The 26,193-nt window shown below is 47.8% G+C and overlaps 1 protein-coding gene across 1 annotated transcript in view; it reads right to left on the reverse strand.

The window, feature by feature from the left end:
* Positions 1–2,055: 2,055 nt before the first annotated feature.
* The window catches only part of LOC102848874 (ras-related protein Rab-44-like), a 43,795-nt gene continuing 19,657 nt past the window's right edge, over positions 2,056–26,193 (reverse strand). The window contains exons 3-13 of the mRNA XM_006882169.1: positions 24,682–24,856; positions 23,015–23,161; positions 22,465–22,555; positions 21,948–22,043; positions 19,673–19,863; positions 17,687–19,098; positions 10,678–10,759; positions 8,723–8,837; positions 7,562–7,663; positions 5,368–5,444; positions 2,056–2,146 (exon numbers count right to left, since the gene is read on the reverse strand). Of these exons, the coding sequence (XP_006882231.1) occupies positions 2,056–2,146; positions 5,368–5,444; positions 7,562–7,663; positions 8,723–8,837; positions 10,678–10,759; positions 17,687–19,098; positions 19,673–19,863; positions 21,948–22,043; positions 22,465–22,555; positions 23,015–23,161; positions 24,682–24,856 (2,579 nt within the window). The remainder of the gene's footprint in view (positions 2,147–5,367; positions 5,445–7,561; positions 7,664–8,722; positions 8,838–10,677; positions 10,760–17,686; positions 19,099–19,672; positions 19,864–21,947; positions 22,044–22,464; positions 22,556–23,014; positions 23,162–24,681; positions 24,857–26,193) is intronic.

Raw genomic sequence — 26,193 nt, forward strand, 5'->3', positions numbered from 1 at the left:
ATTTCACCAGCTGCTCCCAGGCCCCACCAGTCACATCCCAGCTGAGGCTCCTCCTACACTGGGATGGCAAAGGGCTGCACTGAGGGACACTGTGGCTTCTGGGCTAGATGAGGTGTCCCTGAATGTGACCTCTCTGAGGTAGACCGTGGAGAAAATTCATGGGAGGGGTGTTTAGTGAGACAAGAGGACACAGGGCACAGCAGAGTATGGCTTGTCCCCTAGGACTGGACTCCACCCAGAAGAAACCCTGCACTTGCACACAGTTACTGTTCACGAAACAAGCTTAACACCACTCACTGGCAGACACAGAGAGGCAGAGATGGTTCGGTGCTAAGAGTCTCTCCTTCCACATGGGAGACCCAGGTTCAATTCCTGGCCAACCACCTCATGAGCCACCACTCAGCTGTCAGTAGCAGTTTGCATATTGCTAAGATGATGAACAGAAGTCAGCTTCGCTGGCAATCCTCTTCCAAAAATCAGCTAATGAAAACCCAGAACAGAGCTCTGATCCTCTGATTCCTTTTTGTATAAGGTTGCTATGAGTCAGGGTCTGGCTGAGTCACAGTAACTAACAATAGCCAGGCACTGAACAGAGGGACTGTTTTTAATAAATGAAGTGATTTGTAATTCACCAGGTGTCTTAGTTATCCAATGCTGCTGTAACCAAGATATCACAAGGGGGTGACTTTAACAAACAGACATTTATTCTCTCACTCTTTAGGATACTAGAAGTTTGAAGGGTACCAGCTCTAGGATAAGCTGTCTCTGGGTCAGATCTAGAAGAAAGTCCTTGTTTCTTCACCTATCTAAGTACTAACCAGACTTAACCCTGGTTAGCTTCTGTGATTGGATGAGATCAGGCGTTCAAAGTGGTCTGGCTATAGTCGGTCCTGGTCTCTTCTGAGCTTCTGTTCATGGGCAGTCTTCATGTGGTTTGACATCTATCTTCTCCCTTACTTAATATGCTCCCCTTTTTATCTCTCTTATAAGAAATTAATGTAAAACACACCCTACACTAATCCTGCCTCATTTAACAAAACAGGCATATGCTCAGTGCCTTGGAATCAGAACGAGAATGGACTCATAGCTGACCCTCCAGTGGGTTTTCAGAGACTGTAGATCGTATGGGAGAACATTGTCCATCTGTCTCCCTTGGAGCAGCTGGTGATTTGAATTCGAACAGCCTACCTTAGGAGATTGGCAGAGCAACTCCTTATCCACCAAATCACCAGAGACTGAGGTGGGGGGTGGGGGAGGGGACACACAATTCAATCTTTACCAAAAGGCTACATTGATTTTTTTTTCTACATTAATTGTTATCAGTGCCAAAGCAAGCTCACTGAAAACTACTTCCTCCCTCTCAACATGGGAGGGATGGGCAGTCTCCTCCTGTCAATTTACTGCCTCTGAAAGCCTGCTGGAGGATGAGCTATGAGTTTATTCTGAGTCAGTGGCACACAACAGCAGCACAACTCTCTCAACATTTTCTTTTTTGATTATAGAAGGAAAATACTCAGACATTGTAAAAAAAATTCTGAAAATATAAATACATATAAAAGGAAAAATAACACCCCTGCACATTCATCCAGAGATTTTATTACCTGGAGATGTATGGTCAATATTTCAGTGTATTTTCCTAAGTCTGTTGTGTAGAATTTTCCTTTCTTAGAACAAAACCAAGCCACTCATTGCTGGACCTCATAGCTGACCTGCCAGCTGGTTTCCAGAAACTGTAAATCACACAGGAGGAGATTGTCCATCTTCCTCCCAAGAAGCAGGTGGTGGATTCAAACCGGCTGCCTTTGGAATGACAGGGCAACTCCTTTCTCTCTATGCTATCTGAGCTCCCTCCCTCCCCTATACCCTTGGGCTTATTTGCCCAGCAATGTCTTTCAGAACATCATATTCATCATCCAGGACCCCATCCCTAAGCTCCTGTGTTGATGAGATTTTCCCAGCTGGTCCTCTGTGCAGGAGCTGTGGCCATAAGGCAGGACTAAAACTGAGGGACAAGAAACCCAGTAGGTGGCCATTCTCCCTGGGCCAGCCTCAGAGTCAGAAGCAGCAGCCAGCTTTCTTTGGTGGCCTCTCAGGGGGCAGCTCCACCAGCAAGCTCTTCATGTGGTCTTCTTGCATCTTGAGTGACCTGAATGAACAAGACCAAAGCCTCAGTCCTCCCACCCGCCTCCCAGGGGCAGCAGAGAGGGGCAGGCAGGAGGCTTCCCATGCTCACCTCCAAGTTTCCCCTCCCACCTGCAGGAGACAGTTACCTTCTGCCTCTTTGTTGGCATTCTGCCCAGCCTACTGTGTGCCAGGCACTGTCCAAAGGACAGTCTGACAAGACAATGATGTTAATACATCCATCCCTGCCTTGAGCAGTTAGGGAGACAGGTAAAAAGGGGGGCAATGGCACCCCAGGGATGCACGGTAGATTGAGAAGCACAGAGAAGGACTTCATAGGGAGGAAGCATCTGAGCTGTAGCTTGAAGGATGGACAAGGATTTGCTAGTAGAAAGAGAGGTGATTTGCAGGCTGAGGCCCAATGCTTAGTGTCAGAGGCAGCTTGGGAGTTGAAGAAGTTAAAGAAGTCTGTTTGTTTATTTATTAACAATGTGTTTACCATGTCCAGGCACTGTGTTCGAACTCTCTGAGTGATCAGAGAGGAGTTGTGAGGAGGCCCAGGTCTCAGAAGCCACATTAAGGAACTTGGGGTTTGATCCTAATGCGAAAGAAAGCCACTGAGGCATTTTACCTAGGTCTGCATGACCAGGTCTGCGGTCTACCAAGCCCTCACTCCAGCTACTTCTCAGGGACAGGGCCTTAAATCTCATCTAGTCTAACATGCCCATCTATACTCGTAAAATTTATTTATGCCCATCCATACTCGTAAAATTTATTTATTGAGCACCTACTATGTGCCACAACTGGAGAATGGGGCAGAAGTGCAAAGTGCATGGACCAACCAGATATGACTTTGTCATTTTGAAACTACGGTGTAGTGTGATAGGCAGACAAAAAGAAAACAAAAGGCACAAACACACATAAAACTACAATTCATTGAGAATGCTGTGAAAGACACAAAACAGTGATGGAGGATGGAGTCGGGGGGCAGTGGTGAGAATCTTTTCATTGAAATCTGAAAGATGATGTTGATTTGAGCCATCATGGCAAACCTACAGGCCAGAATTAAACTGGCCCATGAGATTTCCAAAGTTATAATCTTTACTGAAGGAGACTGCCATGTACTTCTCCCAAGGATGGAGTGAATGGTTTGTGTAATAGTCAAGCGTTCAATATTATATCACAGGTTCTTCTCCAAAAGATGGGAAGAAGCCAACTGAGGGTGGGAAGTGGGTATTCTTGGCAGATGACAAACATGTGCAAAGGCCCTGTGGCAGGAAAACATGTGAGAGGGACCAATGAGTGGCCATTGAGGCTGGGGCTTAGTGAGTGAGTGAGGGTATATAGGAGTGAATAGATGACTGAGATGATACAGGCCAACAACAGGCATTTAGATTTTAGTCTAAATCCAGAAGAGGAAGTCGCTAGAAGGTTGAGAACTAGAGAATAACATTTTTTTCTCCCAAAACCTCTTTATAGATAAGAAAACTGAGGCTCAAAGAGGGGAAGTGACTCACTGAAAATTATACAGCTAATGAAAATGCTGGGGACTCTGGTGGCCTAGTGGTAAGAAGCTGCACTGCATTCCCAAAGGCACACAGTTCAAATCCACCAGATACTCTGTGGGAGAAGGATGGGCAGTCTCCTTCCATGTGATTTAATGCCTTTGAAACCAGCTGGAGGGTCAACTATTGGTCGGTTCTGACTCGACAGCAAACAATAATCGATTGCAAGAGCTGGAGTCAAGAAAGTCTCATTGCAGTTCTCTATTTGCCCAGATTGGTGAGTCTTGCTATTTAACTACGTGTGCACTAGCCTAGTTCCTGAAAGTAGGCCTTCTAACAGAGTGTGGAAAGTAGGCCTTCCAACAGAGTGTGGACTATAGAACAATATCATTGATTTCACATGCAAGCAAGAGTCTACTGAAGATTATCCAAAAACAACTGGAACAGCACATCAGCAGAGAACTGCCAGAAGTCCAGGCTGGGTTTAGAAGGGGTCGTGGTACTAGGGATATTGTAGCTAATGTTAGATGGATATTAACTGAAAGCAGGGAATACCAGAGGAATGTCTATCTGTGTTTCATTGATTATGCAAAGGCATTTGACTGTGTGGATCATAACAAACTGTGGCTGACTCTGAGAAGAATGGGAATCCCAGAACACTTGATTGTGCTAATGCGAAACCTATACTTGGACCAAGAGGCAGTCATCAGAACAGAGCTAGGAAACACTGCATGGTTCAAAATTGGGAAGGGTGTATGCCAGGGATGTGTCCTGTCTCCATACCTTTTCAACCTGTATGCAGAACAGATTATCCAGGAGGCTGGGCTCTATGAGGAGAAGTGTGGCATCAGGACTGATGGAAGATTCATCAACAATCTGCGTTATGCAGATGACACAACCCTGCTTGATGAAACTGAGGAGGACCTGAAGTGCTTGCTGCAGAGGGTCAAGGACTGCAGCCTTTAGTATGGATTGAGGCTCAATGTCTAGAAGACAAAGATTCTCACCACTGGACCAATTGGCAGCATTAGGATGGATGGTGAAGAGATTGAGATTGTACACAGCTTTAGTTTGCTTGGCTCCACAGTCAACACTCTTGGCACCAGTAGCCAGGAAATTAAAAAACGTACTGTCATGGGAAAGTCTGCTGTTAGGGACCTCTCCAAAGTACTGAAGAGCAATGGTGTCTCTCTGAAGACTAAGGCGTGTCTGATACAGGCCATGGTCTTCGCAATCACTTGTTATGCATCAGAGAGTTGGACAATGACCAGGGAGGATAGAAGGATAATTGATGATTTTGAGCTGTGGTGCTGGAGAAGAGTATTGAGGATACCATGGACTGCTAGGAAAACAAACAGATTCATCCTGGAAAGGGTTAAACTGGGACGTTCCTTGGAGGCAAGGATTCTGAGGCTCCTTCTAACATACTTTGGACATGTTGTAAGGAGGGACCAGTCCTTGGAGAGGAACATCATGTTTGGGAGGATGGGAGGGAAGGTGCAGGAGGGGAAGGCCCTCTATGAGGTGGATTGATTCAGTGACTGGGATAATCGGGGTGGGCATGTCGGAGACAGTACGATTGGCACAGGACAGAGCGGAGTTTAGGGCTGTTGTACATAGGGTTGCTATGAGTCGCAAGCGACTCGACGGTACATAACAACAACAACAACAAGGCCTTCCCTTCCCATGAGTCTGGTTGCCCCAGATGATTCTGTGTGGAGAAGGATGAGGTAACACTCACCGGGTCAGGTTCACCACAGGCTCCAGGATGTTGTGACCCAGGGCAGCGCTGCACTCCGCAAAGGAGACACCCAGCTCCTGCAGCACAAACAGACAGGGGCATTGAGAACTTGAGGAGACAGGCTTCCGACGGACCTGTTGGGTCAAAACCCTGGCCACCAGAGTTCTGACCAATACTTTCCTAAGCTCGGCCTTGGTGTGACCCTAGCTGGGCCACTCTGCCCACTCTTTTCCATCAAGGTTGCCAAGGTGTCCAGGCTGCCACACTGGAAATATCCCTCAGTCTTCAGAGTCTTGGCTTGGAGAAACACCTTGGGGGACGTTTTAAAACTCATGGTTATGCTTTCTGATTTCACAAATATTTCATTGAGGAAAATAGTGGGGAAACAGTATAGAACAAAATATAAGCCACTTCTGTTAATGTGTGCGTGTGCGTGTGTGTGTGTATGTGAGAGAGAGAGAGAGAGAGAGAGAGAGAGAGAGAGAGAGAGAGAGAGAGAGAGAGAGAGAGGATGAATATGAATATGAACACAGTCACTCTGGTGGCTTAGTGGTAGGGAATTGTGCTGCCGAAGCAAAGGCACATGGTTCAAATCCACCAGCTATTCTACAGGAGAATGTGGACAGTCCCTTCCCATATGATTTATTGCTTCTGAAAACCTGCTAAAGGGTCAGCTATGGGTCGGTTCCCATTCAACAGTACACAACAACTCCATATGTACATATTCCCATGATTTTATTTAACCCTTTGACTTGAAGAAAATAGATTAAATGTTATCATGCTGTTAGGTTACCAGCTGTGATCATGATGTCAGCTCTGACTTATGTCAACACCTGTGGATCCGGGCTCCACAGTTTTCAATGGCTGGGGTTTTGTTTTGTTTAGTTTTGTTTTGTGTGTTTTTTTAAATAGAATGCCACATTTTTCTTCTGAAGTACCTTTCTTGAAACTTTAACTTTTCGGTTAGCAGCCAAGCACATTAACCATTTGCACTACGTAGGAACTCCAAATAAGGGCTGGAGGTATTGGGAGTTGAACCCTTAGCCCTGTATGTGTAAAACATATGCTCTAAGCTATACCTTCTCAGGACTGATATGTAAACCCCAAACAGTATCAGCAATTTCATATGGTTCACAGTAACCTATATCCAGACTTGCAGCCTGCTCTCTGACTTCACATTTTATTGGAAGCATTTCTCCCATCCTCGTAAATATTCTTCCCTCATGGATCCTGAACAGCAAATAACTAACCTCTCATGTGAGCACACCACACTTTAACCATCGGCTTCAGCCTGGTGTGTTCTATAAATAGCATTGTAAGAACATCTTCATATAAACATGTTTGATTATACATGATACACAGGTATACATTATGTTACCTCCTCAGGCATCATTATTTCTCATTCTTTCCTCAGGATAAATTGTAAGAGGAGAAATTATAGTGAGTTAAAAAGGGTTGAGTTACTACCTTTAAGAGGAATGGGGGTGGGGGGAATCCCACAAACCAGGCATCATAATGATGACTTTATGATTCTGAGAAGTGAGAGGAGAAACAGGAAGAAAATACAACATGGAAATACTAAGAAGGGTCCAGTTCGAGGATGGTGGGAAGGATGCTTTGGTTGTTTGGTGTGGGGGGTTTTCCCCTTCTACTTCTCCTTTCTTACTGTTCTCTAGATTTTCTGGAATGTGGTTAAATTCTCCTAATTAAATAATATCCCCTGTCTGGTGATGGAGCTTTTGATGTCATCGTCCCAGGGAAGAATTTGAGTCTTAAAATAGAATAAATTAGAAGGAAGAATGTTAATTAGAGACCAGAGATAAAATTAAGATTTGATTGGGAATTTTAAGTGGAGCTTTTAAAACGTTTTTGTTTTTTACTCTGAACATGATTTTTATTTTTTTTTTAACGTGAGGGCATCATGTGGGAATTTGCTGATTCAACAGTGAGGTTCAATATCATGTCCATTATTACTGCCTCATGCTTAAGTCAAGGTTGGTCTCCAGACACTTGGGGGACAGCGGTATAGTGTGAGTGGGAGAGGCAGCCAGGCTGCTATCTGCTCTGACCCAGTCTTTTTGGGGGCAGAATGCTCCTTCTCAGCTGCCCAGGCCTAGGTAACCCCTTTCTAGTGCCCCCTACTGTGGTATCTGCCCCATGTGGGCTGGAGAAGGACTGCTGCCCATGAGCTCACCTTGGCCAATTGCTGCCCAATCTCAGTAGGCACCTGCCGTTCCTCCTCACAGTCCGTCTTGTTTCCCAGGAGAAGGACAACCGCCTGGTCAGCCCCTGCTTCCTGCACACAGAACATAGTCTCTGTTACAGGGGTTGAGCATGTGCTGGGGCCTGGGCCAGATCTGGTCCTGCCTTCTCGGGAATGAGTGTGTCTCTTCTCCGACACTGGCCCAGGGTTGGGGGCTACCTCTCTCTCTCTGTCTCTGCCCTCCACATTCCCTCCCCCATGTACAGTGAGTCTGCCCCTCTTCTCTACCTGCAGAGTCTCACTCACTTTCTAAGACCAGCCTCTAGTACACCTCCCCCAGAAGCCTTCTGTGAAGTATAGAAGAGTGCACCCAGAATGCCTTGGCATGTTTCCTGAGGAGTAGTAACAAAATAATAACAACTTCCTTGACTGTTTGCTACATTCCAGGCACTATTGTGAACAGAATTATATCAGTCAGCCTTTACACCCCCTCTTGGGCAGAAGTAGGAAGACTGTAATTTCAGAAAGGTTGAGACACTCGTCTAAGGTCACCATTAGGGGACTGGAGAGTTGAGATTCAAACCCAGGTCCTATCATACCTCAGAGCTCAATTCCTCTCCTCAATTATTACCGCATTCTGCTTCTTTTGTATCTCTTTGACTAGACTAGAAACTTCTGGAAAGAATACAATGTGTCTTACTTCACACACCTTGTTCTACGGCTACAGGGTATGTTACAGAATTCCAGCATATACATATGAAGTGAGAGAAAAGGCGAGGGCTATATGGACAGGAAATTTATCACCTATAGTGTACTGGAATTACAGTCTTCTCAAATGTCAAAAATAAGATACTATGAAGAGATACAGGATGGCTGTGTGTAGGAAAGAAAGGCCCATAGAATAAAGGAAGAAGTTGAGTGGGGGGAAAGCGGTGTGTGTGTGTGTGTGTGTGTGTGTGTGTGTGTGTGTGTGTGTGTGTGGTTTCTTTGTACTCTGCTCAGTTCATCCAGCCACACGCCCTCAGTGGGTGGCGTCATCCACATGCCTGTCATGTCATTTGTAATTCTATGGGGAAAAAAGGGGAGCGGACAAGATACAAGCATCTCTCTGGCCTCAAAGCTGGAGCCTACCCCTGGTGATCAGCTGCTTACCTGGAGACAGTCCAGCCAATAGCGCACATGCGTAAAGCTCTCTGGGTCAGTGATGTCATACATCAGCACCACCCCGTCTGCCTTCCGGAGCAGCTGCCGCGTCATGCTGTGGTACCTGCCCCCAGAGACGGTGTGAGGCCCCACCAGGCCGCCTCACCCCAGGCCCTGGCCTCTCTGGGCCTCAGCCAGCCCATCCACAAAGTGCGTATAATGCCTACTTCTGCCTCAGGTTGCTTCCCAAAATGGGTCTGCAATGACTTCTTTTTTACAGTGTAGCTTTTGCTGAATAGGTGACATGTTCTCACAGCTGGGGTTTCAAAAGGCACCCAGCAAAGAATCTCCCTCTCCTCTTTCCATAGCCACTCAGTCCCTCTTCCCAGAGGCATCCAGAGTGACCAGGTTCTTAAGCATTTTTCCCGAAGTATTTTATGTAAATGTGTGCATGTGTGTGTATAGATATAACTGTTTTTGTTGTTATGTACCATTGTGTTAAAACAGATCCATAGCTGACTCTCAAGTAAGTTTTCAGAGGCAGTAAAACTCAAGGGAGAAGATTGTCCATCCTTCTGCTGTGGAGCAACTTGTGGATTCGAACCGCATGACTTCAGGACTGTGGTGCAGCTTCTTACCACTGTTGTTGTTGTTGTGTACAATCGAGTTGGAAGTGACCCACAGCTGACCCTCTAGTGGGTTTTCATAGGCAATTAATCACACGGGAGAAGATTGTCCATCCTTCTCCACAGAGCAGCTGGTGGACTTAAACCATGTGCATTTGGGATTGTAGCACAGCTTCTTGCCACTAGGTGACCAGAGCTCTCTTCTTACTACTAAGCCACCATTTTATAGATATACATGTTTATATATATACAGAGACATACATATACACATGTACGTGTATATACACACAGAGATATCTTCCTTTCCATTTTACATAAATTCAAGGTAAAACATTCACTAATACACTAATACTAAGTTTCTTGCACTTTGTTTTTCCTATGCAAAACAAAGCTTGTAGATATTTCCCTACTAGTACAGAGTCTTCAGTATTTTTTATGGCTTCACCATACTCCATTGTAAGGAGCTCTGGTAGCCTCGTAGGTAAGGAGTTGTGGTGCCAACCCAAGGCACACAGTTCAAATCTACCAGCTGCTCCACAGGAGAAAGATTGGGCAATCTCCTATGCAAATTAAAGCCTCTTAAAAGCCATGGAGGGTTAGTTATGAGTCAGTTCTGACTCGATGGCACATAGCAACAATAACATTTTCCATTGTATAGATTGTCCTCTATTGAAGGACATTTTGTACATTTCCAATGTTTCATAGTATCAATGCTATGAATGGTCTTAGGCCCCTTGTTATTATAGTCACATATGATGCATCAAATGGTTACCCACGGCGGAGAGTGTTTGGTGGAGTTACCCAATTAAAACAGGTTTGGAAGCAGGAGTGGCATCCACTCTCTAAATAGCTTGCCTCTGGAAACTCTATGAACTTGGAGAAATGTTGAAAGTTATAGAGTTGTTCAGGTCTTTTGTTCATAGGGTCGCTATGAGTCGTCTATGACTTGACGGTACTCAATAACAACAACAACAACATGATTATATCTATAAGACAAATTTCTAGAAGAACTGCTGAGACAAAGAATATGTGATTTTAAAATCTTGATCATCACTACTTAGCTGAGAAGTGGGAGAACAGCATTCTGAGGACAGATAAGTGAACAGCCCTGAGCTGTGTGCTGCCTGGCTGGACAGGAACATCTGTGCCTGCTGCCTTGCCCTGCCACTTGAACTTCACTCACCTCTGCTTCCCTAACACCCTGAATCCTTAAGGGTCAATGCCTCATTTGCACATGGTCACCTCCTGTCCATGTTGACTCCTCAAGGTCAGCACCTCCATGCCCAGCCCTCATCCCTGACACCACCAATGGTGGATCTTGTCAACAGTGCCCATTACCTCTCCTGGCCAGCTATGTCCCAGAGCTGCAGTGCAAAGCGCTTGTTGTCCACCAGCAGGGTTTTGACGCGAAAATCCACTCCTGAAACAGAGAGAGAGGCTAAGTCTCACTTTCAATGTACCTTCTAGGACCTCTAGACAAAACTGGAAGGCAAACCAGTTAACTATCAGCTTGACTTTGACTCATGGCCATCCCACCTATGTCAGAGTAGAAGAGTGCTCCACAGTGTTTGCAGCAGCTGGTCTTTGGAAGGAGATTTCCAGGCCTTTCCTCTGAGGCACCTCTAGTCTTTCAATTAGTGGCCAAGTGCATTATCCATTTGTACCACCTAGGACTCTTCCAGCCAAAATGTGCCTCCTCTCAAATGCCAGCCAAAATGAGGGGAGAGCCTTCATCTCTGCTTTCCAAGTCCTATCTATATTCCAGGGCCCACTTACTCCAAGAAGTCTTCCCTGATCACCTAACCCAAAGGATTCACAGCCCACATCCTGGCAGTCAGTGCCAACACCAACCCTAAGCGCCATGTGCTATGTTTATTTCAGTGAGCCTAACTGTCTTCCCAACTGCACAGCAATGTTTAATCCTCAGGCTGCCTGGAAAAACCAGCCTCATTATTTTTATAACTCTTCTTTTATTCCCTAATTGATAGATGCACCTTCTCTCTTCAGCTAGATAGCAGAATAGAGGAGGGAGCACCAACTCCCTCTGCTCAATAGCTGAAGGAGCACTGGCTTTGGGAAGGATCCACCCTCTGCCCCTAGATAGGCTGTGTGACCTTAGGCAAGTCAAATCCCTTCTCTGAGCTTCCATTTCCTCATCCATAAGGGCTTGGCACCAGCAGTCAGGAAATCAAAAGATCAATTGCATTAGGAAAATCTGTTGTTAGGGACCTCTCCAGAGTGCCAAAGAGCAAGAATGTCACTCTAGAGACTAAGGTGTGCCTGATTCAGGCCATGATCTTTGGAATTACATACCATGCATCAAAGAAAAATGACCAAGAATGGCAGAAGAAAAATCGATGCCTTTAAGTTGTATGCTGGAGAAAAGTATTGAACATACATACCATGGACTGCCATGAGAACAAACAGGTCTCTTCTGGAGAAGGTAAAATGAAGTTGTTCCTTGAAGGCAAGGATTTTGAAGCTCTGTCTCATATACTTTGGACATGTTGCCAGGAGGGACCAGCCCTTGGAGAAGCACATCATGCTTGGAAAGGTGGAGGGTCAGCGCAGAAGAGAAAGACTTTGGACGAGATGGACTGACACAGTAACTGGGGTCATGGGAGTGGGGTGTTAGAGACTGGCTCAGGAAGGGCAAGGTTCAGAGCTTTTGTGCATAGGGTCTCTGTGAGTCGCAGGTGACTGGATGGCACATAAAAACAACAAGGTGGTAATTAAAAAAGATCTAAGCTGCAGAGTAATTGGGGAAAGTCAAGAAGCCCTGATGATGCCGTAGATTAAGCACTGGGCTGGTGGTCAAAAGGTCAGCAGCTGGAGCCCACAAGCCGCTAAGAAGGAAAAGGAAAAGCCATTTTCTCCTGTAAAGATTTGTTTGTTAGATGCCACTGAGTTGACTGTGACTTATCACAATCCTATAAGCAACAGCTCTGAGCCTTGCTCTGTCCTAAACCATCCTCCCTTCTGATATACTTGGAGCCCATTGTTACAGTCTCTGTGTCCATCCATCTTGTTGAGGGTCTTCTCCTCCTCTACTCCTCCACTTTTCCCAGCATGATGTCTTTTTCCAAGGACTAGTCCCTCCTGACAGTACACCCATAGTATGTGAAATGAAGTTTCACCAGCCGTGTCTCCAAGGAGCACCTTGGCTGCACTTTCTCTAAGACAAATTATCTGTTCTTTGGGCAGTCAGTGAGATAATGAACGCTCTTCTCCAACACCACAACTCAAAGGCTGTTCTCGTCAGCCAGCTGCTCCATGAGGGAAAGACGGTCAGTCTCCTCCTGTGTGACTTACCACCTCTGAAAAACCTGCTGAAGGTCAGCTGTGAGTTGGTTCTGGAAGCTCTCTCATGTGACAGCAATGTCAGAGTTTGTCACGATTTACAGCCTTGAGAAACTTACGTAGAAGTTCTACTCTGTCTATTCGCCCCCAAGGTGGATGAATTAGAATAAACTTGACAGTGAGTTTGTTTTCCTTTTTAATGAGAAGATTCAGTCAGAGACTGTCAAAGCTTTGGTTTCACTTGAGAAACGACACTTTTGACTACTTCTGTTATTTTTAAATAACAACTAGAAGTTTGTCAATTATAAAAAAATTTACCAATCATAAAAAATGATCAATTCAATTGGTAAAGAATAATAAGTATCAACAAAAAAAATTGGTAATTGTTTTATGATTCTTAATTCTCATCTCCCTAAGTATCACACTCCTATCTTGCCTTAGTGAACATACTTCCAGATCTTTTCTGTCCTTGGAAGCATGTAGCTTATAGTGAAATTCCAGGAAGGTCGGGAATTTTGGGGATACTTTCTTGCCAGTCCTCCACTACCCAAGGAAACCAGGCCAACGTTGAAGGCTTGATGGGGAAGGTCTGCTTTGTCCCATTTCCCGTATCCTTTCCTAAAGGAGCTGGAGGCTGGCACACTCCAGCTTGGTCTAAAGCAAGAATAGAGACCCCCCACAGCACCTGCTGCTGCCCCCTGCTGGTAATGAAGACCAAAGGCCTGCCCGACCCCTTCGTGTTTTCTAGTGATGCCAGGAAAAAGTGGTAGCTCCTTAGATGGCAAAGTCCTAAACACCCATTTCTCTTTGATGGCCTAGTAACTAAGGAGTTGCACGACCAATTCAAAAGCAGACAGTTGGCATCTGTCAGTTCCCCTACAGGAGAAAGATGGCCAGTCTTATCCAGCGCAATTCACAGGCTCTAAAAACCAGTTCTAAGTTTTGAGTTCTTTTTGATACCATCTTTCCTGAGGCTTTAGGAAGTCTGGGATCTGCAGACAAGCTCTGAGGATAGCTAATCCAATCTTGCAATAATATCCAGCTTCTGCCTCGATCCCACAGTGATAGAAGGCCAGTTGCCTTTAACGAGCTGCCCTAACAATTTGTCCTGAGATTTAATAACTGTCACTCTGACTTTTCCACCTCCTTCTTCAATTTATCCACGCCCCCCGCCCCCCACCACAACCTCTGAACACGTTACAACTTAACCACATAAACTGTTAGGGACATAGCATTTTTGCATGGCACAGCAGTTTGTAACTCAAACTCCAAAGATGGAAATTCGAATCCACTCGACAGCACCATGGAAAAAACCCCAGCTGCCTGCTTCCACCAAGCCGGGAGAACCCTAAGAAGCAGGTCTATTCTATTGGACATGGATTTGCGGCTGACTTGATGGCTTGGTTTCTATGTCTTGCCCATCCCTTCCTCAAGCTCTGGTGGTGTAGGCAGTTGGGAGCTGCACTGCTACCCCCAAGGTGGCACTTCTCTGGTGGTTTGAGTCTTCCAGCAGCTCTATGGTAGAAAGGTGGGCATTCTCCTCTCAGGGGACTTGCAGCCTCCAGAAACCCACTTCTATGAGTCAGCTCTGACTCCATGGCAATGACTTTGACTTCATCAATTCACCCAGGTGTCCTTGCACTTGCACCATGCTGCAGTGGAACCATATCATCTGTTAGGGATAGAATCTGTTTTCACTTTCTCCAGAATGTATGGCCTAGAGACAGGGCAATGCCAAACCCAAAAGAAGGTAAAGCTTGTGGAACAGGGACATGTGCCTTGAAGACAGGTGGTACTGGGTGTGAGCTTTAGTGTCAGGGCCTGGCTTAAGGCCAGAATTAAGTTGAAGAAATGTAATCAGGTCTTCAAATCAATTTCCTTATCTGTAAAATAGATTTGTTGTTATGTGCCATAGAGTTACAACTGACCCATAGCTGCCTCTTCAGTGGGTGTTCAGAGGCTGTACATTTTCAGAGGCACAAGAGGAGACTGCCCACCTTTCTTCTTCAGAGCAGATGGAAGATTCTAATCATGTGCCTTGGGGCTGGCAGTGCAGCTCCTTACCTACTAGGCCACCAGACTCCCCTGTAAAATAGGTAGACATGGGAAAAGCTCACAAAAACACACACTCAGATGTAATTCAATCAGCTCCACTTTCCCACTTGGCCCTATTCTCAAATGCAGGCAGCCCCCCGCCCCCCCCCCCGCCCAGTTCCTGTCAGCTGAGTGAAGGGGGAGGGAGGGTAACAAATGGAGGGTGAAGAATGCTCATGTCTGGCGAAACCAGTGATAGTTATGCCTGAATGGACAATAGCTACCTGCTGGTGCCAAGTCACAGCTGGGACTGGGGCAGGTTTGGGTCCTGCGTCTGGGTCTCAGGGTCTCCCAGCTGACCAGCCAGGGGTGCAGCCTGGCCCTGTCTTTCCACAATGGTTTTTTTCTTTCTTACTTTTTTTTTCTTTCTTAATTGAATGTTGTAGAGCCTTCTTAACATATAATAAAGGGAAGACTTAATTATAAGGAGGGTGGTTGTAAGGAGTAAGAAGAATAGATAAGATGCCTGGTGCATTGGAGGCGTCAGTAAACAGGAGCTAAGATGACTAGTGGTGGAACCCCAGCAGACACCATGACTGGGCCCAACATCAGGCCAGGCCTACCAGGGGCTCCAGTCCCAACATCAGGCCAGGCCTACCACAGGTTCCTGTCCCCAACCTCAGGCCAGGCCTACCATGCACTCTGTCCCCCACCTCAGACCAGGCCTACCGCGGGCTCCCGTCCCTGACCTCAGTCCAGGCCTACCATCTCTCGTGTCCCCAAAGGCACTGTGTTTGTAATAAGCAGCCCAGGGGAGGGTTCTTAGAGTTTGAGAACCTGTTCTAGGTCCCTTCTGTGAAGGGCTCTCATTTACCCACTGGCCTGGCCCTGGCAAATGTCAGCAAATGCTTTTGTTAGTCCAAAGACAACAAGTCCCTCCATCTTTGCCGCTAAATGGGTCTTCCTTCCCACCAGCTTACATTTTTTAAATTTTCAACAGTTGAGATGTGCTAACCTTTTGAATACATTTTAAAGGATAAACAGGCCTTGCAATGCAGAGGAAAAGAACATCTATTGCCCTAGTAGAGACAAAGCCAAAGGAAACACCAGCTTACTTTTCTCAACCTTTGTTGTTGTTACTGTTGTTATGTGCTATCGAGTTGATTGCGACATAGGATATTGATCCTATGAACAATAACTCTGAACACTGCCCTATTCTGAGCCAATCTCACTCTCTCTGACACTCCTGCCCCCATTACCCAATTACTGTATCAGTCCATCTCATCTAGGGTCTTCCTCTCCTAGGCTGTCTTTCCACCTTTCCACGCATGATATTGGTCTCCAGGGACTGGTCCCTCCTGGCCATGTGCCCAAAGTCTATGAGATGGAACTTCAAAATCCTTGTCTCCAAGGATCAGCTTGGTTTCACCCTCTCCAGGCCAGACCTGTTTGTCCTCTTGTCAGTCCATGGTTATCTTCAATACTCTTCTCCTGCCCCACAATTCAAAGGCATCGCTATTTCTTTTGTCATCCTTATTCATTGTCCAGTTCTCTGATGCATAGCAAGTAATTGTAAAGACTATGGCCTGGATCAGGCACACCTTGGTCTGCAGAATGACATCCTTGCTCTTCAGCACATTGGAGAAGTCTCTGGCAACAGATTTTCCAAGTGCAATTTGTCTTTTGTTTTCCTTACTGCTGGTGCCAAGAGTGTTGAGGCAACATTAAAATGATTCTTTAAAAACAGAACTGAGCATTAGCTGCCAGTGAGTCATTCCTGACTCAAAGTGACTTCATGTGTTATCTGGGCTCCATAGGGGTTTCTGCTGGCTGATTCCTTGGAAGTAGATCACCAAGATTTTTCCCCAGTAATGGTCTGATTGGCTGGAAGAGGCTGTTTTTCAGTAGCAACTGAGCAGATTAACTGAACCACCGAGGGAATAGTGCCAATTATCTCTTGCACTCTCTTTCATTGGTGTAGAAACTGACCCATAGGTAGTCCCGCCCCCACCACACCAGGTTTTCAGTGATTGTAAATCATGTGGGAGGAGATTGCCCATCTTTCTCTTTCAGAAGATCTCGTAGATTCGAACCACCTACCTTCAGGTTGGCAGTGCAACTTTTTCCCCACTAGGCTATCAGAGTTCTCTTGGTGCAAACCATGTTGTTATTTGCTCTTGAATTGGAATCGACAAGTAATGATCCTCCAATGAGTGTTTGGGAGACGGCAGATTACATGGGAGGAGATTGCCCATCTTTGTCCTGCAGTGCAAACTATAGACCCTGATCTCTTTAGGGTAGAGAAGTTTTGTGCTTTGGGGCATTTCATTGGCAGGAGCCACTGAATTGGACATGATGAGATATTATAATAATACTTACTGAGCCCTTACTAGGTGCTAGACATTATTCTCCATGCTTCTAATACTTACTCTAGAAAGTCAGCACCATTGCTGTCCCCTTTATTCAGATGAGGATTTGGCCTTTTAGAAGGATTCAATCATTTGTCCAAAGTGATACAACTAGCAAATGGCAGAGCCAGGATTTGAAATCAGGCACTGGGGTCCCTAACACCTCAGTCTCCATTCTGTCTAAAAGATGCAACTTGTCCAAGGTGACTTTGTGCCAGAGCATGGCTGACTGGCCTGGAGCCCGCCAGGAGCAAACCCAGCCACCACGGGCCCTGCAGTGGCCTGCCCTCACGCCACGTGTGCGGAGACATGCTTGTTTTCACCATCATCCAGCGCTGGCACCTAAATTACAGGGTGCTTTGTTGATGTGGCATATTATAAGCTAATCAGATCAATGCAGAAAAAGCAAATTACCTGTAATTAGAGATGATTAGTAAAATAGTGAGATTATGCCTATATAAAATAATGTCTCACGCGGGGCCCGTGGCCAGGGCAGAGCCCGCTGTGTCCTCAGGGATGGCTCGCTGGGGCCTGCTCTGGCTTGTCCGCCCGGCCCCCAGGGTCTTCCCTCCCTCCCTCCCACCTTCCCCAGGCTGAGCTCTTACCCACGGTGGCAGTCAGCCTGGTGGCGAAGGAGTCCTGGTGCAGCAGGTGCAGGAAGGAGGTTTTGCCCACATTCGAGTCCCCCAGGAAGATGATATGGAAGACAGAATCAGGGTCAGTCTGAGGCTTATCGGCCTGGAAGTGCCCTGGAAATGGGGGCAGCCCAGTCTCCTGAAAGTTTGTTTCTAGGTCTTCATCCCTGTGTTCCGTCCTTTGCTCCCTCGATTGAGGGGGGCCATGTTCACTGGCTTGAGCCGTCTCAGATGACAACTTGGTTTTGGCTTCCAGTCCACCCATCGTGGGGAGAGTGTGTGGGGGTTCCCAGGGTCCTGCTTCATCATCAGGCTGAACCCCCATAGGGAAAGGGCTGCCTGGGGCCAATGGCTTTGCAGGAGTGGGTCCTTCAGCTCCAACCTGAGCCTGGGGTGGGCCATGTTGGGGAGCAGTAGCCAGAGCATCCTTCAGGGGGTGCTCTGAATTCCCAGCTCCTAGGCCTGGAGACATGTTTTCCCTGCCTCCATCCCCTTGTTTTGCTTCCTCTTCCAGACTCTGCCAGAGGAGAGCAGGTGGCCCATCTGGCCTAAGAGCCTGTCCATGTGTTCCCACTGGTCCCTCGGAGTGGCCGTGCTTGTCTGGGCCTGGCTTTGCTGGCTGCAGCACTACTGTGGAAGTCTCCGGACCCTGAGGGGACTCATCTGGCCCCACTGTGATGGTCTCAGCCCCCAGAGACTCTAACGCTGGCTCAACCTTGGTGTGTAGGTCCTGAAGGAGGACCTGTATTTGTCTTGGTGGTTTGGCCGGCACAGGCCCAGGTCTGGGACCTTTGTCTTCTGGGTCTGAGGCCTGGAACAATTCACTGGACCCAGCTGGGGCCTGAGGAGGGGAAGGTGCCGCTGGAGACCCATCCTCCAATGGTATAAGCATTTTGAGTGTGGCTGGCACCAGACTCCCTGACTCCTGAGCTGGGATCCCAGGGAAATCCCAGTGGAAGTGGGCTTCGGGTTCTGGCCTTGGCTTCTCCTTGGTTTCCACACCTGGAGGCTCCACAGGCTGCTCAGAATTGATGTCCTTCTCATCTGGGTCCCCTGCTTTCCCTTCCTGGTCTGTGAAAGGCCTCCCAAGGGAGCTCCTCGGAGTTCTAGCCAGATCCAAAGACGCCTCCTGACTAAACAGTGGAGTGTGTGGCTCTGAGATGGAGATCTGCCTGACCACTCGGGGTGTCTGGGGGGCCGAGGAGAATTTTGGAGTCGGGGGTGGGCTCCAGGAGAGCTGCAGGGCTTGTAGTGGGGTACTGCTAAAGCCACTCAGGAGCTGATTCCAGTCATCATTGTCCCCAAACAGCCCAGGCAGGGTTGTCTCCTCAGGAGAGACAGCCTGGGGAGCTGGGATTGGCTCTTCTTTTGCTTTGTCCTCCCTGGAAAGGATGAGAGGATGTGATTATCAGAGGAGGAGGAGGCAGTGGGATTGGGGGACACCAACCCTACTAGCATCCCTTATCGTCTTTTACACGTGAAAGCCAGGACCTCCCTCTCAGGCTGTGTTCTGTCAGCCCTTCCTGCCAGTCCTTCCTCATTCAATCTTACTCATCCTTCAAGGATCATGTGAAATGTCACTTCCTCCAGGAAGCCTGCCTTGACCATCCTGACTCTTTTCCTTCCTCCAAGCTACATCAAGTAAAGTGAGTGACTACTAGGTAACTTGCAACTCATGAGGGGGTGTGTGTGTGTGTGTGTGTGTGTGTGTGTGTGTGTGTCCCCAAAGCATGCAGCCTTAGTTATGCGTCTTTCTCCTCTCTGTGCCTCACTTTCCTTTCTGTGACCTGGGCCAGATCTTTCTAGCACAGAGGGATTGTTGAGAGAAGTCTAGGAAGGGGCCTCTGTGTGGGTGCACAGAGTGCTGACAAGAGCCTGGGAACACAGAAGCCCCTTCCCCTCTCGCAGGAAGCCCCTGACCTTCACCCCAGCAGGCCACACGTGGCAGCCACTTACCTTGGTTCTGTCTCTGCCACTTGCCAAGACACAAGGCCCTTGGCAGTTTTCAGGTGGCCCCTGGTCACCTGCAGCTGTCCCTGCACCTCCTCCAGCCGCCCCGCCAGCTCTCGCTCAGCTTCCCGAAGATGCTGGTTCTCTGAGCTGGCCTCCTGGTGGGTGGTGCTGAGGTGGTCAAGCTGGGCCTCCAGCTGTGGGGGTGGAAGGTGAGGAGAGTAGTCTACTAGCCATCTGGGCAAGGCAAAGCCACTTAAGGCCACTAGACTGGGGAGCTAGACCACCCCTCCTCCTTGGAGGCTTCCGAAAACTCAGTTTAAAACACAGGTTCAGGGTGGGAAGGGTTACCCCATTGGCCTAACTAGCTGCATTGCCTCCCACCCGAGAGAGACATGTTAATTGTAGGTGAAGGGAGAGAGGGTTAAGCTTAAGGAGTGCTCCACACCCTCCTCTGTTCATAGCCCTCCAGGGCTGCTCCTCTCAGAGCCACACAGGACTCACACGGGTCTCCAAATCCTCCAGTTAACTGCACCTACGAATCCCAGATGAAGCTCTGGCCAGCATTCCTCTGACGAAAAAGCCCAGGCTCTATGGTCACTCAGGGGGCCAGGGGAACAGAGCTGAATGTCTCATCACCAAGTCTCTGCAATATTTAGACCAAGCGTGCACTGTTCTCAAAAGTGCTGTTACCTCATTACTTTTTAAAATTATTCTGTTTTTCATACATAAGACTGCATGACTATGATACAAAGCGGGGTTCTTTTTCATTTAATGTCATAATATACACAGCAAGTCCAGACTAGATCTTACAATCTGAACACAGGTATTTAACCTTTTCCATGCTGTTTATGTTTACAGTGTACAGAAGTTCTGTAACCAAACTACGTAGTAAAGCACACAAAACTGGACTGTAACACAACACAGCACGCAGAAGCAGTGATTTGTATGATTTTCTTTATGTATCCGTTTAAAAACTGCTTTTGTTTTTGGTGCTTGCTAAGATGTGGCAACAAGCACAGAAGAAAAATGATCTGACCCATTAATATCTGACTCACATTCCTAAACAGCAAGAGCTACTGAATTCCTTTGGTATTGCTATACAGCATCCTTTTATTTACTGTAAACCTTTATGAACTTGTGTTTTTATGTGCCGTCGAGTTACCTGCTACTCGTAGTGACCTTATGTACAACAGCTCTGAACCCTGCTCTATCCTGTGCCAACCTTATTATCTCTGACACACCTACTCCCATTATCCCACTAACTGAATCAATCCATGTCATTGAGGGTCTTCCTCTCCTGTGCTGTCCCTCCACCCTCCCCAGCATGACATCCCTCTCTAAGAACTGGTCCCTCCTTCAACATGTCCAAAGGATGTCAGACGAAGCTTCAGAATCCTTGCCTCCAAGGAGCAGCCTGGCTTCACCCTCTCAGGATGAACCTGTTCGTTCTCTTAGCAGTCCTTGGTATATTCAATCCTCTTCTCCATCACCACAGCTCAAAGGCATCAATTCTCCTTCTATTATCTCTAGTAATTTTCCAGCTCTCTGACGCATAGCAAGTGATTGCAAAGACCATGGCCTATCTAAGATGCATCTTGGTCTCCAGCCTGATATCATTGCTATTCAGTACTTTGGAGAGGTCTCAAAAATCATCCACAGGCTTGACACTTAATTACAAAATAAATATGGATTTCCTGATTAACAGCAAAAACTTTTCTGTATAAAAAACAATTATTCCTAAGTTTTCATTCACAAAAGAAACTTAGAAAAGTAGCAGTACTCTACCTCTGCCAATTAATCCAGTTCAAAACAATTCAGCAGAACACCACATTACCTTTTATTGGTCAATTCCTTGTGGCTAACAAGGTCAAGTTTTTTCTGAACAAAAGCAAGTTTTTATATGTAAACAGTAATAGAAGAAAGGCTTAAAGCTGTTACCTCATTTAACATAGTAAGTCTACAAGATGCAGTGGATGCAGTTAACCCCATTTTACAGATAGAAGAACTGAGGGGACGAGCAAAGTGATTTCTGTCAGGTTTGCATGGCTCTTAAGTGAAACAAACAGCAGGGATTTGGGTTCATGTCCATCCATCCTCTATCACCATCTGGCTTCCTCTAAGAAACAAAGGTCCAGGGGTATATATTCCCAGGGAGATATATTCACATGAGGGGTCAGCCAGCCCAATGAAGTCTGCAGACTAGAGCATATTAGTGGCAGGTCCAAGGATGGCCGTCAGCATCCATGACCCCTCAGACAGGAGGCTTCCGGACACTCACCTCCCTCTGGCCTTCAGCCAGCCGCTGCACTTCACGTTCCTTAGCTTCCAGGACCTCTTGCATCTGTGAGCTGAGGGCCAGGTCCCGAGAGTGGCTCTGAGGATCAGAGAGACCTCAGGCCCTGCACTGCGGGCTCCAGGTCCCAGCTGGCAGGACTGGTCCTCCCAACTCACACCTCTAACCCAGGCCTGTGGTGCAGGGAACAGGTGTCCCAGCAGGGAGAGCACTCAGCTCAGGTCTCCTCAGCTTAGATCCTGGGGATAAGGAGACTAAAGCCCAGACAAGGGAAGGGCTGGCTATGGGGTGCACAGTGAGCTCCCACAGAGCCATACAGGGCCTATATCTCTCCAGGGAACACACACTGGTCAGAGCTTTGAGGGGACTTGCTCCCAACAGCCTCTTGCTGTCCCCACTGGCCAATCCCAGCCTCCATCACTAAGCCAGAATAGGGGTGCAGGAGGGCAGTGGAGGAGTGAGAGGCAGGGGGCCATGGGGCAGCTGGTGGAAGGGAGCCCACCTCAGCCTGTAGCTGCTGCTTCTCCCGGCGGATCTGCTGTTCCATCTCCTCGTAGAGCCCCTGAACCTCCCGGTGGTGGTCAGAGTCACATCTGGAAAGGGTCAAAGGTGATGGGGTGGGGTTGGGCTCAGGCAGCCCACCAGCCCCTCTGGTGTCCTGCTCACCTCTCCCTGGCAGCGTTCACTGACTCTTGTCACCTGGCAAGAGCCATCCTGACCCATACAGCTTTAACCGTAACCACTACCAAGATAGCAGCCCCTTTGTGAACCTTCCACAGAATCCCCATCGGCCCACTATTCTCTGTGTCCGTTGCCTCTGTCACCATCTCCCTGCCGCCTAACTCAGAGACTCTTTCCGGGGTCACCATCTGTGTGCTAATTACGTGAACAGTCCTACTCTTGCGCCAGCTCAGCGCTGGCCCACACAGCGCCCCCCTCTGGCCCTGCTGTGTAGAGGAATTCCATCTGGGCTCAACTAAAATGTGAAGCACACCTACTAAGTGCAGGTGCTGGGAGGGCCCTTCCTGCACATGCCTGGCCCAACAACTCACTTCCTCAGGGTCAGCTCCAGAGCTTCTTTGTCCGCCTGAGCCTCTTGCAAGCGACTGGTCATCTTGGCCAGAAAGCCCTCCAGGTTGCCTGCCAGGTGGGGCTCCTCCTGCCTCAGTTTCCCCCATAGCTGCCAGATCTCCTCTTGCCTGGGGAGGGGGTAGCCAGAGCTTAGGTGAAAGATGGGCCTGGATGTGGGGGAACCCGCCCCCCTTAGTGATTAACATTGCAGTGTTCCAAGAAGATTTGGCACCTGGACTCCAAAACTCCACCCACACCCTAGCAGGTGAAGCTCATGTGTGACCTTCCTCCAGGAACCTTTTCCAGATGTGTCCCCTCCCTCCTCAACTGACACAGGACTTTGTCTCTCTATGCTTTAGTGATTTGACTTGGGGTAGGGCCCTTCCATCTGCCTTCTCACACACTCTGGCTGTGTGACCTTTGGCAGCTTCAATGGCCTCTCTGGGCTCCTTTGTCCAACCAGAGGATGATACCTGGCCTGGCAAGGGAAGGAGAGACACACCTGATGAAAGCACCAGCTTGGGGCCTGGCACCTGGTTGGCACTCAATAAATGCTGCTTTCACATAGATTTAATTAAGTCATGAGGACAGATGCCAGCGGGCTGAGCCAGGCTTTGCTGCCAAGTGGGTAAATGACTCCCATTCCACCTGTCCCACCAGCCTGCACTGTAAGTCCTGCCCCACCTGCCCCACAACAGCGGGTCACACCCTCTGAGAGCCAGCATGAAGGATCTTGTCCCCCAAGAGCCCAGCAGAGTGTACAAGCCTGGGCAGGTGAGTGAGAAAGACTCCCTCACCGACACTGAGGGATTCCACTGGGGTCTGAGATAGACGGGAGGAGCATTGTCAGGCAGCAGTCCCTTCTTGGAGGAAAGAGATTTAGAGGAAATACCTTCTGGTCTCCAAATTTGCCCCATAGTTGGCACCACCATGCCTGAAACTTCCCATGAGAGAGCCCTCTCTTTGGGCTAAGAAAGGCACTTTCAGGGAAATGAGGGGAAGAACTGTCTGAAAGGAATATGTGATTAGGCATTACCTGTATGACAACAATCTGGAACAAAATGTGAATTGCAAAGTGACTGGGGGAGGGGGAAGAATGAGAGAAGGAGGAAAGTGTGCAACAATGAATGACATTTTAAAAAAAGGAAAAAAAGAATAGAAGTCCCCTTAGGAAACCAATACCCCAACTCCTGCTCGGGGTGATCCTGCAGCGCAGAACAAGAGAGGAAGCCTGCAGGAGGGAGGGGATCCTTCTTGTGAACCTTGGTTTCATTTGATCCCACCAGTCTGGATGTCTGACTCATGGTCACCCCCATGTGTGTCAGAATAGAACTGGGCTCCATGGAATTTCTGGAAAGTAGATCACCAGGCCTTTCTTCCGGGCACCTCTGGTGCACTCAACCCACCAACATTTTGGTTGCTAGTCAAATGCATTAATTGTAAACCCAAGGAATTCGATTTAATCCCATAGTAGCTCTCACGTTCATTCTGCACCCAGAGAAGGAACAGGGACAGAGAGGCCAGGCCATTTGCTGTGGTCACACAGCCAGCAAGCAGCCAGCCCAAGATTTGAGCTTGTTCTGTCCAAGGACCGCTCATCTTGGCATTACGCCTATGCGAACCCCCAAACAAACACCCCCAGCTTTACTCAGGAAATAAGCAGTTGCTCCCCAGCTGCTCCATGAAGGCCAGGAACGCCTCCTTCTCCTCCGTGTCGACCTCGTCCAGTGCCGGGAAGCTGGCCGCTGCAGATCCCCGCTTGGAAGACATTGGCCTCCTTCTGCGGAGCCTGTGTGTGCTTGGGCCAGAGCCAAAGATGCTTTCTGGGGACAGAGGGGGACAGAGGTAAGCACCCCATACCTCCCACCCTGCCCTAGCCCTTGAAGAAAGCAATTATATCTGTGTTGTTCACATTCATTCTTTGTATCAGCCTTGGGATCTACTCAAAACAGGACCCATACCCATTATATAGATAGTATTTGGAAGCTCAGAGAGGCCAAGAAACTTGTTAGAAGTCACACAGTAGCTCTATAGTGGCCAACAGATCCTTCATCCTCTTACTTAATAAGGGTTGGTTCCAGGCCATAATAATGGAGCAACATAGACTGCTAGGAGAACAAACAGGTTCGTCCTGAAGAGGGTGAGACCGGGCTGCTCCTTGGAGGCAAGGGTTCTGAAGCTCCATCTGACACACTTTGGGCGTGTTGCAAGGAGGAACTAGTCCTTGGAGAGGAACATCATGCTTGGGAGGATGGAGGGACAGTGTAGGAGAGGAAGACCCTCAAAGAGATGAATTAATTTAGTGACTGGGGAGTTGGGGGTGAGTGTATCAGAAACAGTGAGGTTTGTCTCAAGATAAAGCAGAGTTCAGAGCTATTGTACTATGAGTTGCAAGTGACTCCACTGCACTTAACAATAAGTGTACCCAATACTTGTCCATTACATATGTCATCTCTCTCACTGCTGTAGAATCAAGATTGACTCAAAGCTGAGCCCCTAGCAGTTTTCTGAGACTGTAGATCGCACAGAAGGAAGCTGCCGCTGGTAGATTTGAACCGAAAGAGTGGGTTAGCAGTGTGACTCCTTACAGACCACACCAGCTACAGCACCACAAACGTGCAATCTCTTCATATAAGAGTTTGAAATATTGTGAGAATTCCCAAAACGTGGCACAGACACATGAAGTGAGCACATGTCGTTGGGAAAAAGGCACCAAGAGACTTACTTAATGCAGGTGCACACAAACCTTCCGATTGTAAAAATGCTGTATCGGCAAAGAGCAGTAAAGGAAAGTGAACTAAAACAAGCATCTTCTCTGTGCCGGGTACATAGTGTTAGTTCCAAATGGTGGGGATAAAGTTGGTCTCAACTTCTGCCCTGGTGGAGCAGGCCTTCTAGTGAAAGTTGGGAAGTAGGATCCTTTTTTCAAAAAGAGGCAGCTTTGTCAAGTGAGCTAGAAAATTAAATGAGCTAGAAGAATAAATGAGTTAATTGATATCAAGAGACTTGGAGAGGAGCTTATGTTAGAGAAGGTGGTCAGGAGACACCCCTGAGGATTACATTGGAACTGAGAGATGAGCAACAAGATGGGGCAGAGAGAGCAGGACATGCAGAGCCCTGGCACAGGGCAGGGGGCAAGAGACAACAAGGGGCCCGGACA

Source organism: Elephantulus edwardii, unplaced genomic scaffold (assembly GCF_000299155.1).
Source record: "Elephantulus edwardii isolate Elephantulus edwardi_28Jun2011 unplaced genomic scaffold, EleEdw1.0 scaffold00017, whole genome shotgun sequence".
NCBI classification, from domain to species: Eukaryota; Metazoa; Chordata; class Mammalia; order Macroscelidea; family Macroscelididae; genus Elephantulus; species Elephantulus edwardii.